We start from the raw sequence: 15,456 nt of genomic DNA on the forward strand, positions 1-15,456 counted from the left end.
CCCCTGCTCTGGGGCAGATGTGGCCCATGGTGGCCCTGTGGGTGACACAGATGGGCACCGGGCTGTTGTGCCAGGGGAAAATCCTCCTGGGGAATTAGCAGAGCTTTGCTCCAATCTAGAGCTCAGTTTCACCTAATTTCTGTTAAATCAGGCAGCCCTTTTAAACCATGCTGGGGAACTCTGCTTGAGATCTGCTAATGGAAAAACTCCCACCGAGGCATGGGATGCTGGAGCTGGGACCTGGAGGATTCCCGTGCCAGGTACCCCATTGGATGCTAATGGCTGAATTAGCATTTCACTCTGCAGCAAAGTCGGAGCTATCTCTACAGGAACAGCTGCTAAACTATTTGCAAAGTTCAAAGAGGATGTATTAATTTTTCTTTTTTTTTCCTCAAGTCACATTCTTCAGATTCCCGTGTAAGCTCCTTAGAAAGGGCCACGGCAGCTGTTGAAGAATGAAGATTACAACGTCCTGCCAACGCAGCGCTGGGGATATTTAAGGTATTGTTATTTATTCCTGTTCCACAGCCATGCTGGAAGGGGTTAAAATGGGGAAGAAAATGGTGCTTTGCCGAACAGGTGTCCTTGAGCAGTACCCAAGGACACGGAGATTGCTAATCCTGTATTCCACAGCATGATCAAATCACCAGGCAACAGATATAAATAAAAAAAGGCAGGAAATAAGGAAATTTAGATACAAGTGTGTCAGAGGGAAAATGAAGATTCATTGTGAAGAGGCTGAGAAGAGAAGAAGAAGAAGGAACAAAATGACAAAGCCACAAATGATAAACCAGTAAGAACAAAAGAAAGGGGGGAGAAAAAAGCCTCTCTGTGAAATGCATGTCTGTGACAGCAGCAGCCAAATCAAAGATGCTGCTAGATTATATGGTTTCTTGCATAATATGCATTCTGCTTCCCTTTCTGTGTTTGTCTTTCAGCTGGTGCACAGGGAAAAAAAAACCCCATATCTGAAATGGGACGTGAGCAACCTTTATTTTCCTTGTTTCATCAGGAGGAGAAAGCAAATTTGCTTTGTGGGAGCAGCAGCACCTGCTCAATGGCAAATAAATAGCTCCAGCTTTGATATTACAGTGCATATAATCATTAGCAGCACAAATGGCAGAGGATTAACCCCCTGTGTGCTGGCCAGGACTACCTGGCAATGGCTGGCACGTCCCTGCTGCCAGCAGAAAAGCTCCAGGAGGTGTCTGTGGAGGGGGCACAGGACCACCCTTCCCAGTCTGGCATGGCTACAAGCCACCAGCACTGGGCTTTCCTCAGCCCTTTGGCCCTGGCACAGCTCTGTGCAGCCCAGATCTGTGTGCAGGATGGAGCTGGGCATGGATGGACACAGGGCAGGCACAGCAGGAATGTGCCAGGGGCTGCTCACACGTGGGGGAATCATAAAATGCCCTGGGTTTGTGGAGCAGCTCCCCTGGAACCCCTCCCTGCTGCTTTCCACAAGGTGGAACCAAAACACCCCCAGCACTGGGGCCCACTGGAGGGCACGGGGTAAGGTTTGTAAACCTTCTCTGAAGAGAAACTCCAGGGGTGTAAAGAACTGCTCAGTGACACCTTGGGGCTGGGCTCTGCCCCTCTGGGATCCAAGTGAGGGACCAGCTCCAGAGCAGATCCTACAGCCCCACATCCACCCCTTCTCAAGCCAGGAAGAGGGGAACTGTTCTCTAAAACTTTGGTCATAATTTAGCCAAAATACCCAGATTTGGCTTTTGTTTGCCTGCTGTGCCACCTATTGTCAGGACCCAGGACATCCCTCTGGCTGTCCTGAGCAGCCAAGACCCCTGCCAGGGGGCTCAGAGACCCTGGCACAGAGCCCAAAATGCCCCTGTGGTTTTGATTATGACCCGTGGAGCAAATTACCAACCTTATATGAAGATCTGCAAGCCATGGCAAATTAAGTAGAATGATAGTGAATTTATCACAAGGTGCAAAAGTAGATTTTGGGGTTTTTAGAATGGGGGTTCAGGGGGGCAAGATGGAGGAATCTGGGCATGTCCAGCCTTTCTTCTTCTTCTTGGCCTCCATCTTCTGCTGTGATGTTGGCACTGACAGATTGATTTAGAGTAGAAGCTCACTAACATAGGTGATAGGTATTGGGAAGTAATTGTAAACATTGTACAGGTAGTTTTTAGTATAAAGACATAACACTGCCCCGGGGGCAGGGTTGGACTGGACTGTCTTGCTGAATGGACCTCAGCTGGACAGGAGAAAATATTTTATAGATAAGATACAATAAACAACCTTGAGACCGAGAAATGAAGAGCCCTTACTCCTTCAAGTGCCAGGCTGGGAGAAGAGACTTTCCAACTTTTCTCGGGGTCACTCTGACAAGCTAAAGATCCTGACAACCTCTGTGTTGGCTGTTCCCCAGGTTGCTTTCTGCAGCAAGGACATGAAGCCACTGCTGTCCACAAAGCTAAAAGCAGTGTCCTTGATGAAACACTTCCCTTCTCCAGCTTTTCCACCCTTTCCCAGAGCACAGCCCTGCCAATGGGCTGGTGCAGCCATGTGGCAGGCTGGACCACCAGGCTGCAGCAGGATTTTGGCCTGTGCTGCTTGGACACCATCCCCTCTCCAGGTGTGCCAGGAGAGCCCCGGGAAGGGAATGTGTGCACCACATCCTGCAGGAAACACCTACAGGACAGCTTGTTTTCACTCATTACAGGCATTTCAAAATTTTCTTTTCCTTTTTCCCCTTTCCATTGCGTTGCCTCACAAATCCAAAAAAACCTTCAGGGGTGTTGGCAGAGGAAAGCAAACAGGGGCTAAATAAACTCTCCTGCAGCCAGACACTTGCAGAGTGAACGTGCCACATCACACAAACCACCCCAGGCTGCCAGAGCCAAGGAGAAATCGTGTCCCTGCAGCCAGATCCCGGGCAGGGAGGTAACTGCTGTGGGAGAGAAGTATCCAGCTGGAGACAAAGGCAGGAAGTTAATATTTAAGCATTCAGACAAGGAACAAATGACTTAATTAAATCAATTACAGCGGGAGAAATGGAGCCACTTAGAAAGCGTGTGTAAAGAGACGGGGAGGCTGCTGCGAGCTCATGGAAGAGAGGGAGGAGGGAGGGAGAGTTAGCAGGGAAGATAAACGGGCTGGTTTAATCCCTGCTGGTAATTAAGAGCTGAGCATTTGCACTGCGCTGAGTCAGGGTGGCAGCAGTGCTCACACTCTGTGAGCTGTGGTGATATTTGGTGGAGTAAAGGAGGGACAGGCTGAGATGCTGGGGGGATGCAGGCAGGAGAAAGAGGTGACACAAAGCTTTTTCACACTCCTGAACATCCCACATGCTGAAACAACAGCAAAAACCAAGCCCCTGTCATGCTGGGGTCACCCTCCTGACTTTCCTCCCCCCCTCTTCAGATGGGGAATTTCCTCCTGCTTGATCCTACAGTGATCCCTCCAAATAGGAGAAAACAGAGCAGCAAAAGAGCTTTCATCCCTGGAGATCCTCTGCTCTTACTCCTAACTCAGTGTGGGGTAGAAATCAAGGTTCTATCCCAGAAGAACTTCCAGTTAAATGGCTTTTTCCCTCCCTGCTGCTCCCAGTGCTGCCCTGGGACACCCACAGACACAAAGCTTTTCCACACTCCTGAACCTCCCATACCCTGAGGCAACAGCAAAAACCAAGCCCCTATCCTGCTGGGGTCACTCTCTTGACCTTCCTCCCCTCTTCAGATGAGGAATTTCTTCCTGCATGATCCTACAGTGATCCCCCCAAAGAGGAGAAAATGGAGCTGCAAAAGAGCTTTCATCCCTGGAGATCCCTGTGGGGTAGAAATCAAGGTTCTATCCCAGCAGAACTTCCAGTTAAATGGCTTTTTCCCTCTCTGCTGCTCTCTCCCCAGATGGAGCTGCTCCCAGTGCTGGCCATGGACACCCAGCTGGAACTGTGCCCAGAAGTGCTCCCAGCTAAAGCCTGTGTGGGTGCAGGACACATCCCACACCGTGTCAGGTCTCACTCTGCCTGACAAACAGCCCTCCTTGCTCTGGGAAGTGCTCCCTGGGGTTCTCTCCATAGGAAATGAGCAATTACAGGCTTTTGTGACTGACTCAGCAGCAGCCAAGGAGGGAAAGCAGGAGCTGGAATTCTCCACGTGAAGCAGACAAAGTGGCTGACAGCTTTGGGGCAGCAAGGTTTCCTCTGTGAGGCCACTTCAGACATCTCCTTGTGAAGCTTTTAAAGCCTGACTGCTGGGTTTGGAGCCAGCAGCACAGGGAGTTAATGGTGTTTAGCCTGTTGGCTGTCACTCCTTGTAAGTAAATAAGCAAACACAAACCCATCTCCCATCTCAAGATGGAAAACCCCACGTCAGGGAAAGGCCACTGATGGCTGTGCAGAGTGTGAACTTATCAAGAATAATTAGTTGTCATAAAAATTTGCTTTTCGCCATGCAACAACAGCAATTTTGCACAGTGGGCACTGCAGCACTGCTCCTAAAAACAGCTTTTTAGCTGCACTTCAGCCTGTGGAAGCCCCTGGCCATGTCCTGAACATTCCTGCACAGTGGAAATACACATTTCAACATCTGAAAGACAAAAATAAATAACTCAGTAACTCACTTGCTTTTGTTCTTCTCCCAGGCTGTCCCACATGGATGCCACGATTTTCGACACGTCCCCAAAGGTGGCATTGGGGTTTTGCCCTTTGATGGCTGCTTGTGTGTCTCTGAAAAACAGGGCATAGGCTGACACAGGCTTCTGGGGCTCATTGGGGTCCTTCTTCTTCTTCTTCTTTTGGCTTTTGGGCTTTTTGCCCAGGTCTGTCGAGGGTCTCTTCTCTCCAGTAGCCTGCAAAAGCAAGAGATGAAGCTTAGCTAAGGTCTGATACCAGACCCTGCTACAGCTGCTGAGCCAAGGAGATGAGAGAGGGAATGGGAAGTGGAGATGTCCCAGTGTGGAGGGGCAGCAGCTCTGGAGGGTCTCTGTCCCTCAGGAGCCTCTTGGACCATTGCACAAACTGCAGGTGGGTGCCTGAGGCTGCTTTGGTGTCTCCTCTCACAGCAGCTCATAGCTTGGGTTCATCCCTTTGTCCCTGTGTCACCCTGTTCTTCTAAAGTTCTTCTAAGCCTTCTGATGTTACATTTTTGTAGTGGAGTTTCTCACACGCTTTTCATGTAAATAATGATTGTTTTGCATTCCTTTCTGGAGGAGGAGAGAATTGATGGACTGTTGGTTTTACCAGTGTGGCTGGAGAGGTGGCAATTTCATCCTCCAATCCATGGTCACTTTTGAAAATCTATAAATATTGGAGTTTGGAAATAAACTATGCTCTTTTTACCTTGGACATTTCAGCATGTGCATATCGTTCATTTTGTGTCCTATTGTGACATCCCTGCTCCAGATCTGGGGCTTTCCAGTCCTCAGTCACTCTCCTTCCCCATCCTCCTCCCCAGCTCACTCACTCCTTGATCCTTTTCTGGAACCTCTCCACCTGCCTTGCTTTCCCAGCTAGGTTGCTTTAGCAATCCATGGATTTTCCAGACTTGGCTTCCACATGGTTTCTGATTTCCACCCCACTGAGCCCCCTCTGCATCTGCTCCTCACTTCCCTCCCCTCCCCATTCCAGGAGGGCTCTGAGCACTGACCAAGCAGCACCAGCATCACATTAAACATCACACCAGGGCCAGCCAAAATTTGCCCCATTCTGCTAACATATATGTACCCTATCCAGAAAAACATCCAAAATTGAACTATTTTGATCACACCAATTGAATGCTTTGCCTGTGCTGCTCACTCCTCTGACTGATCTGGGTGTCACTGTGATATTTTCTGAAAAATCCTCTTTGCCCAGGATTTTCTCCTGGGAAGCGGAGAAGCCTCAGAGAGGAATGAAAACAATAATTATCTGATTGCTGCTCCTGTGTTTGCTGCTTTGGAATGTGGCTTGGACATTGTTTACCAACAGGTGAATGTTTGATTGGTTCCATGTAAATTATTTTTAATTAATGGTCAATCATAGCCAGGTGTGTTGGACTCTGAGTCAGTTGTGGGTTTTTTATCATTCTTGTGAAGCCTTCTGATGAATCCTTTTTCTTTGGTATAGTTTTAGTATAGCAATATAATATAGTATAATATAATATAATATAATATAATATAATATAATATAATATAATATAATATAATATAATATAATATAATATAATATAATATAATATAATATAATATAATATAATATAATATAATATAATATAATATAACATAACATAACATAATATAATATAATATAACATAACATAACATAACATAATATATAATGTAATATAATACCCGTGGAAAACACTTGGTTGCCCATCAAAGCTCTCAATGCATTAACTGTGGCCAGTGGAAGCTCTCACTACAGGGAAGCACCATTACCCTTATTTCATAGCGAAGGAAAACCTAAATACACCAGATAGCAGAGAATGTAAGCACTGGCTGCATCTCTGCTCCTTGAGGGCAAAGAGCACACCAGCCCCTCCACCTGCAGCCCTGAGCTCAAGGCACCACCATCAGCTGCACAGTGGTGGAAACACACAGCTCTAAACATCAAGATCTTGTGAAAACAATGATTCCAGCTGAGCTGGGGACAAACAGCCCCTTCTCCTGATGGATTGGTCAATTTGAGCATGTGCCATTGGTCAATTTGAGCATGTGCTTGGCGGTGCCAGGATTTAAGAGGCTTCCCTTCAGCTGGCAAAGGCCAGGCATGGGGAGGAAAAGGGCAGCAGCGTTCCTGCTCTCCACTCTGTAGCTCTTGACTGATCATTAATTTCAGTATCAGCGCAGTGACATTTGTCAAACAGACGGTGACCATTAGTGAATGAGCAGAGAGACCACAAAAATTGCATTTAATTTAAAATTGCCCAATTGGGCTTGAATGGGAGGCCTGGAGGTGAAAGGCCAGCTTATTAGGAGGAAAAAAAAATGCATGACAGGGTTTCAGCCCATTAGGAAGTGAGATGGTATTTTAACTAACTGTGATCCCCTTTGACTCAGTGGAGTGCTGTGGAGAACCTGCTCCCACACAGCCACTGGCCAAGCCAAGGAGCTGGGACAGCACAACCCCAGCTGCATCTACAGCTCAGGCAGCACCAAAGAGTGTCGCAGACACCTTTTTCACTAAAAATCCTTTCTTTAGGGTTTTCCCTTCGGGGAAGCTGAGGACCCAGAAAAAGAATGTAAACAATGGTTATCTGCTGCTGTGGAATGCAACAGGTGGATTTTTGATTGGGCCATCTTGAATGTTTATAATTAATGGCCAAGCTGAGAGAGCTGCTTTTGTTATCATTCTCTTATTTTCTATTCTTAGCTTAGCTAGCTTCTGAGGAAATCTTTCCTTCTATTTCTTTTTAGTATAGTTATAATGTAATATATATATATATATATATATAATAAAATAATAAATCAAGCCTTCTGAACATGGAGTCAACATTCTTGTCTCTTCCTTCTCCTGAAAACCCCTGTGACGAAGGTCACAAAAGAGCACATGGGATTTAAGGAAAACAGCAGCAGGAAGCAAAGCAGGATTTGGTATTCATGGGGTTTTCTAGGTGTGACACACATGGGATGAGACAACAGCCTGGGCTGGGACCTCAGAGGAGTTCTGACCATCCCAAACCATGTTCATGGCTGAGCCAGTGCAGGAAACTTCCTCCATGAATGAGGGTCAAAGTCAGTGCTGCCCTGGGGGTCAGGACACCCCAGAGCAGACAGAGAACTGTTCCCAGCGCCCTGGGTTTCCACACAAGACCAGAAGTTTGTGTTTTTATTTAGCAAACCATGTTCATGGCTGAAGTCAACCCTCAGAGAGCCAGTGCCTCGCTGCCCAGAGCATCTGCAGCCCCAAGGGTCATCCCCATGGTCAAGGGGACCAGGGAGGCTGGGCAGGGGGAGGAAGAGCTTGGCCACCTGCCCATGGTGGCCACTGGCAGTGGACCTGCCCTGGAGAGGCAGCAGAAGGTCTGTTTGGTGGCAGATGTGGACTGGGGCAAGGATGTCATCCCAAAACTTGGTGCCTTCTTAGATGTTGAACCCAGAAAGAGCTGGAACCTCATGGACACTGTGATTTTAATAACTATGGAGAGTGGCCACTAACCCAGCTGGATTTTGGGCTGTACCCACCTGTCCTCCCAGTCATGTGCACCCACCCCCCAGCTATGAAGCAGGTGAATACACCAGTGAGGCTCAGAGACCTCTGAAATTCAAATGCTCCCTGGCTCAGAGGACCTGAAGGACTCATTTCTTTAACCTGTGACCTTCTAGCTCACAGGATTATTTTCTGCTTGTTAGAGGTTTTGATGCAGAAAAGCCCTTAATGGTCACATGAAAAAGTGGCTGATGGGTGAAGGCAGCAGCTGTGCAGACAGAGAAAGCAAACAGAGACCTGCAGGCCACAGTGTGGGTCCGCTGCTTTCCTCACACTCAGCATCTCCTCCTCCCTCAAACACATCACTCCCACCAGCCTAGGGGGTTACAGGACAGAACAATGAGAGGGATTGCCTTAAGGATTAGGAAAATTCTAATCTCTGCAAGCTGTTATCATCTGGACATCTCCAAATTTCCTACCCCATGGGCACCCCTGGCTCAGGGAAGCAGAAGATCCAGCCCCAAAGCTGTGCCCTGCTCAGGGACTCCTGGGTGGCTGACAGGGAAGCTGGGTGATGCTGGTGGAGGCACAGAGACAGAAGCTGGCGTGTCACTACACTGGAACTCATTTTCTCCTGACATGGAATATTTCAGCTCCCAGGTGCACAAAGCCCGGAGCTTTGTGATGCAGCTTTGGGAGATGGCAGGCTGTGGGATCCAGCAGCACAACCCCTCCCACAATGTTCCCTCAACATGGAATCACAGCGTTTCAAAAATTCCATTTGTTTTTAACCTCATGTATCCCTTCTTTTTACAATTTTATCCACTGAAGCTGTGTTTACACCCACATGAGCACTCAGCTTTGAAATGCCCCAATCTGAAGTGAAATCTGCCAATGGATGAAAAAATACAGGATTGATGGGAATCCATTTTCCTGGATTTCCATGAAAAGGGAAAGGTTTTTGCTCAGTCCTAGTTTTTTTCCTAGTTTTCCTAGTTTTCCAGCCCATGCACTGTTTGCTGCTCTGGTTATACATTCAAACCCTGTCACAACATCTATTTGGGTGGGACAAGGTTATAGCACCAGTGCCTTCAGGAGAAGGTTTTCCATGGAAGGCTTTAATCAAAGTCCCCAGGGAGCCCAGTAATTCACCTGTAGGCACAGAGGCACTGTGATTGCTGCAGTTTGCCCTCAGTAAATAACAGCCACAGATTCCTGGAACGTGGCACATGTTGTTTGGCTTTGCTGGTGCACTTGGAGAGAGATGGACAACAACCAAGATGAGCCCAAACCCCCAGGAATTCCTTGGGTTTGTTGGTGCCACACTCAGCAGCAGTTGTGTTGGCTGTAGAGACCATTTGGGACACTGCTGACCACTGAAAACACCACCTTGGTGATCTAAAAGGCAGAAGATTCTTTGAATTCCTGTTTGTTCTCCTTAGCAAGCCATGTCCAAAGAGCTCAGTTAAATCCCACCATGAGTTATTTTCCTTCCCTGTTTCAGTCTCCTGTACTCACCACCAGAAATCTAATTTAGCTCCAAGCATCTGCAGACTCCTAACCCTGAAGCTGCCTTGCTCATCCTAATCATCATCCCAGGAAATCCTGTGACCTGATGGAACTGGTAAAACATGGGGGCAGAAGAACAGCTCTGATCTCCAAACCTGCTGGGTGAGTGCCAGCCTGCTATGTGGACTCACCCTAGGCTGGGAACTGTGACCTCATCCTTGGGAAAGGCTCCCACTATAAATGTCAAAACAAGACTGGGGGGGTACCAGTTGTGGGTTTCTCTGGGTCTGGATTGAAGGCACTTGAGGCAGTAATTCATGTTGGGACTTAGGTGTTTATTATTTCTCATCAGTGAAACAGTCTCACTGCTGTGAGTTCAGCAGCTTTTCATTAGAAGGCACAAAATGGCCAATGATCTCTTGTTTCAAGGTCTTTTAAGACTAAACTATCCAATTAAGAGCTGACACCTGGATTATTTTCCCTTTTAACCCAATAACTGATCCCAAAGAGCTGCAATGGGGACTTTTCTGCCCGATTACAAAATGCCACCCAAACCCATGAAGAAACATGAAAAAGAAGCCCAGGATGACACCCTGTGCCCTCCATCTTGCTTCCATCCACAACACACTAAAATCCCAAAACCTCAATTTCTCACCAAGTGATGCACCTACACTGCTCTCTATAATCTATTGCACACTTTTGTGGGTTCCAGTCTATCTTGAAGCTTAGGAAACTTTCTCCATGAATGAGGGTCAAAGTCAGTGCTCCCCTGGGGGTCAGAGCACCCCAGAGCAGACAGAGAAATATTCCCAGTGCCCTGGGCTTGCACACAAGACCAGAAGTCTGTGGTTTTACGTAGCACAATTTACCCCTCCCTGAAAGGCGCCAAATGCAGTGCGGCTGCCCGTACCTTGTAATGCGACTCGGTCTCCTCTTCCTGAGTGGAGCTGGAGGGAGATGGGGTGGCAGATTTGCTTCCCGGGGGCGAGGGGGAGCCGTGGGTGACCCCGCTCCGGATTCCCATCTGGGAGATGAGCTGGGACTGGCTGAGGGCGCCCATGGGGCCGCCCAGCATGCCGGGCCGGTTGAGCAGCGGCACTTGGCGGTTGGACTCGTAGGACGCGGCGTCCGAGTGCACCATCTCCTGGATCTGAGGGAGGAGGAGGAGAGCATTGTCACTACAAAATCCATTCATTCATTTATTTGCCATACTGCCAAATCACTTTAAGGCTGATTTATTGTTTAAATTGCTCTACATGGCTGGGAAAGCCTTCCCTGAGCTTGCTTCCAAACGAGGCGAGGGCTGAGCACTGTGCACCCATTGCTGTGGCCATGAGCCTGACAGAGAGGTGCCAAATCAGCTTTGTGCGTGGGGCTGTGTGCCCAGAAGGTGCCCCTGACTGCCTCAGGCACTGCTGGTGGCTGGCACCTATCAGGGGTCTGAAAAAAGACTCATAAACTAACAATTTATGGCAAATTCACCAGGAGAAGTGAAGCTCCTCCAAGCCTCATCCAGCCTGGCCTTGGACACTTCCAGGGATCCAGGGGCTGCCACAGCTTCTCTGGGCACCCTGTGCCAGGGCTTCCCCACCTTCACAGAGAAGAATTTCTTCCTAATATCCCATCTAAACCCACCCTCCTATACATTAAAATCATTCCCCCTTGTCCTGTCCCTCCATCCTTTGTCCCCAGTCTCTCTCCAGCTCTCCTGGAGCCCCTTTAGGCACTGGAAGGGGATCTAATGTTTCCCCAGAGCCTTCTCTTCCCCAGGTGAGCACCCCCAGCTCTCCCAGCCTGGCTCCAGAGTAGAGGGGCTCCAGCCCTTGGAGCACCTCTGTGGCTCCTCTGAACTCATTCCAGCATGTCCAGCCCCTCTACACCAAGCAGCAGATGAGATGAGATGAGATGAGATGAGATGAGATGAGATGAGATGAGATGAGATTACAAACCCTGCTGTTTTCTGCATCAAGACCCCATTCCCAGTTTGAATAATTTTCCCCAAAACCCCATTTTCCCCCAGGATCCATCCTTGCTGATCCAGTAGAGCCTGGTTCCTGTACAGCCTCATCCAGCCATGGAGTGGGAGGGAGGCAAACCCTGCCTGAAATACTTGCCAGGCCTTTTCCCTTTTACATTAATCTGATTAATGCTAACACGAGTTTAAAGGCCTGAGCTCCTGATCAGCCCACTGAGGTGCAATCCCTCGTTACCAGGGGAGCTTTGCCAGCTCCATAAGCAGCACACACAGAAGGAAACCCAGGGAAGACCTGTGAGGCCTCCAAAGGCTTCAGAGGACATAAACACAAACCCAGATTTACTGCTGCAGGTCAGGAATCAAGAGCTTTGCACCACACTTTTACACAGACAGAATGTTCTGCTCCCCTTTGGACTCTCCAGCAGTGTCAGCAGAACGGCTTTCCCTGGATCTGCCCTTTTCCTGGATTAATTGTGAAGGGATTGAACTCACAGGAATTAAATAAATTCCTGCATTTCAACAGCAGAGACTGACTGAGCTGACTTAGGGGCTGCACTGAATTGCTGCCCTTGGCTTTGGTGGTGTCAAGAAGGCAGCAGGGCTGGCTTTGCTTAGAGGCAAAGGGGCACAGAGCTTAATTATGCTTTGGTTAGGGGCATAGAGATTAACTATGGCAAATTTTGTGTGCCCTTAAAACCTTCTAATGTGCCCTTGAAACCTGAATATGTGTCTTACTGCAGAACTCTGGCTGTCCTGGTCATAAAGACATCGAGGATGATGCACCCACAGACACAGACACCAGGCTTGGCCAGCACAGGAGGCACCAGAGATGTGAATTTTGCATTTAAACTGAATTTGCAGAATTCATGGGAATAGTCTGGGTGAGACAGGGACTGTGCAAAGTGGGGACACAGCTCCCATCTGCTGAGCAGCCAGCCATTCCCAAACCCCAGCCAAAAAAATGTACATTTGTCTTGGGTTTTGTCAGTTTAATCCAGACCTTTCATGTTGGAGAAGATCTGCCAGCTGCTAAGGAAAAAGAATAATTTATTGTCCTTATTTTAAATTTAAATGAAGAGAAAGTTTAGAAGACGGGTGTTGGAGAAATGGGGCAGGCTATGAGATGTGGCTTAAAAAATTCTAGAATTTAAAATAGCTTGCTCACGTTTCAGCCACAGTAGTCTCCTGAGGAAATACTGTATTAAGACAATTTTTTTGAAACTTTTATTATGTGGCCAATGGACCACAACAGCTCTGTTTATCCATTAAATATGTAATCACACACTTTTCTTTACAGTGCATGTTATTTATGCATCAGAGCAGAACAAGTCCAGGAGTGCAATTATGGATATGGGCCACATGCTGTAAATGCCTCTGAAAACTTGTAGGAAAAAACCAGGAACCTGAGCCTGGCTCAGAGAGCCCCATGAAGCCCCATGCTCATAACAGCTCCATCACAGAACCCTTTTAAGTAGCAGAGACAGCATTTTTCCTGGCACATTGTTCTCCAAGGATATCTTAGCCTAAATGCCTCCCCCCAACGTCTTTACATCATGAAAGGGACCCCATAAGAAGAATGGGGACAGACCTTTATTCAGGAGACAGGACAAGGGACAATGGTTTTAGACTAAAAGAGGGCTGGTTTAGGTTAGGTATAATGTAGGAGTTTTTTACAATGGAAAATCTAAAACACTGGCACAGATTTTCCAGAGCAGCTGTGGCTGCCCCTGGATCCCTGGCAGTGCCCAAGGCCAGGCTGGATGGGCTGGGAGCAGCCTGGGACAGTGGAAATGTCCCTGCCATGGCAGGGGTGGCAGTGGATGGGCTTAAAGGTCCCTCTCAACCCAAAGCATTCTACAATTGTATGATAAAAAAGTCCTTTTAGTTGAATATTGTTGGTCCTTCTCTCCCTCTCCCACATCTCCATCTCTTCTCCCCCAGTCCAGGAGGTTCTGCAGGACATGCACAGCTCCTCACATGCACCCTGCTGACCAGGAGCTGCCCCCACCATTTGGCACTCGCTGCATTTCTCTCCATTTCCCTTTATTTATTTATTTTTCATGCAATTTTGGAAGCAGCATGCCAGGCTGCCACCTCTCCATCACTCCTGGTGATGGCTCCTGGGGTCCCCAGGAGTGGTGGAAAAGCCACACACTTGAGTTTTCCAGCTGTAAAATATTTCGAGTGAAAATGAAGGTGAGTTGTTTGTGTGCAGCACCGGAGCTTCTTAAATAGCACCAAAGGCAGGGAAAGGGTTATTCCTGCTTCCCACTGCGGGATCCTACTGACACTGAGCTATTTCAGGGGCACCCAAAGCAGGTGATCCCCCCCAAAAAAGACCCAAGGAAAGAGAGACCCCCAGGAGCAGGATTTTGAGATGATTCCCTGCAGCAAACTGCTTAATTAGGCAAGGAAATGATGAATGAAACTGTGATCACGGCAAACCAAAGTGAAAGGAGGTAATAAATGCTGTGTGAAAGAAAACAGCCTGCTCCTGTGGGGTGCAGTCCCAGCCCTGGGCTCAGTGGGGCTGTCCCATGCCTTTCCCTGCCCCACAGAACCCAATGGAAACACAGTGGAATTAAAAATCCCTAGAAATGTGATCAGCTCCTTCTCCAGGAGCAGAGGCTGGGAGGGGCAGGTCAGGTCCCCTCTCCATCCCAGGAATTCAGCACTGCAAGCTCACCACGAGGTGCTGCAAAAGGCCCAGGATGGGTTTGCAGCCTGTGCTGCAAACATCTTTCATGTTTTGCATCTCAGAGGAAACCCAGAGTGCAATGTGATGCAGTCATAGCTGAAGTAATTAAGTGCATCTTACTTAGCAGATTCCCAAAGGCTGTGCTAACTCAAAGACAGCTCCTTTTTTCCCCACAATATTTCAATTCTTTTAATGAATATGCATATCAGGCCCATAAATGCTCCAGCTAATCCAGAGAAGGAGAGAAAAACAGGCAGACAAACAGCACATGGTCCATGTTCCCTGTTGTGGGGAGAAGGGGAATTTCAGGAGTGACAAATGCCCTGAGGAACAGCCCAGCTGGGGACTGGGGTGCTCTGCTAACACAGATAATGCTTCAAATGTGCCAAGCCCAGCTTCAAATGCACTATTCCCCAAAATTCTAATGTAAAAAGCACCCGCAGGCTCGGGGTGCTCATCTGGAAAAGAGAAGGGACCAGGGAGACCTGAGAGCCCCTTCCAGTGCCTAAAGAAGCTTAGGAGGAAGGTTGAAACAGGCTTTATAGCAGGGCCTGTTGTGCCAGGACACAGGGTGATGGTTTTAAACTAAAAGAGATGATTCAGAGTAGATGTACACAAGAAACTTTTTATGATGAGGGTGTTAAACACTGGCATAGGGTGCCCAGAGCAGCTGTGGCTGCCCCTGGATCCCTGGAAGTGTCCAAGGACAGGTTGGACAGGGCTTGGAGCACCCTGGGATGGTGGAAGGTGTCTCTGCCTGTGGCAGGGGGTTGGAATGGGATGCCTTTAAGTCTCTTCCCAACCCAACTCATTCCATGATTCCATGACTTCCACCCCGTGCCATTCACATTCTCTGGAAAATCCCTTCACCCAGGGTTTTTCTCCTGGGAAGCTGAGAAGCCTCAGAGAAAAGGAAAACAATTCTTATCTCATTTGCTTCTCCTGTGCTGTGCTCACATGTGCAATGTGTTTGGAGATTGTTTACCCACAGGTGATTGTTCCATCGCATTCTGCTGGGAGTTGTTTTCACTCTTTGGCCAATCAGGGCCAAGCTGTGTCAGGACTCTGGAGAGAGTCACCATTTTCATTATTATCTTTTTAGCATTCAGTAAGTATCCTTTCTGTATTCTTTAGTATAGTATATTATAGTATAGTATAGTATAGTATAGTATAGTATAGTAT

The 15,456-nt window shown here is 48.0% G+C and overlaps 1 protein-coding gene across 2 annotated transcripts in view; it reads right to left on the minus strand.

The window, feature by feature from the left end:
* Nucleotides 1–15,456, minus strand: part of TOX2 (TOX high mobility group box family member 2) — a 174,494-nt gene that overhangs the window by 20,373 nt on the left and 138,665 nt on the right. For both annotated transcript variants that reach the window (XM_074553938.1, XM_074553937.1), the window contains exons 4-5: nt 10,512–10,751; nt 4,588–4,815 (exon numbers count right to left, since the gene is read on the minus strand). In XM_074553938.1, coding sequence (XP_074410039.1) covers nt 4,588–4,815; nt 10,512–10,751 — 468 coding nt within the window. The remainder of the gene's footprint in view (nt 1–4,587; nt 4,816–10,511; nt 10,752–15,456) is intronic.

This window comes from Zonotrichia albicollis, chromosome 17 (assembly GCF_047830755.1).
Source record: "Zonotrichia albicollis isolate bZonAlb1 chromosome 17, bZonAlb1.hap1, whole genome shotgun sequence".
Taxonomy (NCBI): Eukaryota; Metazoa; Chordata; class Aves; order Passeriformes; family Passerellidae; genus Zonotrichia; species Zonotrichia albicollis.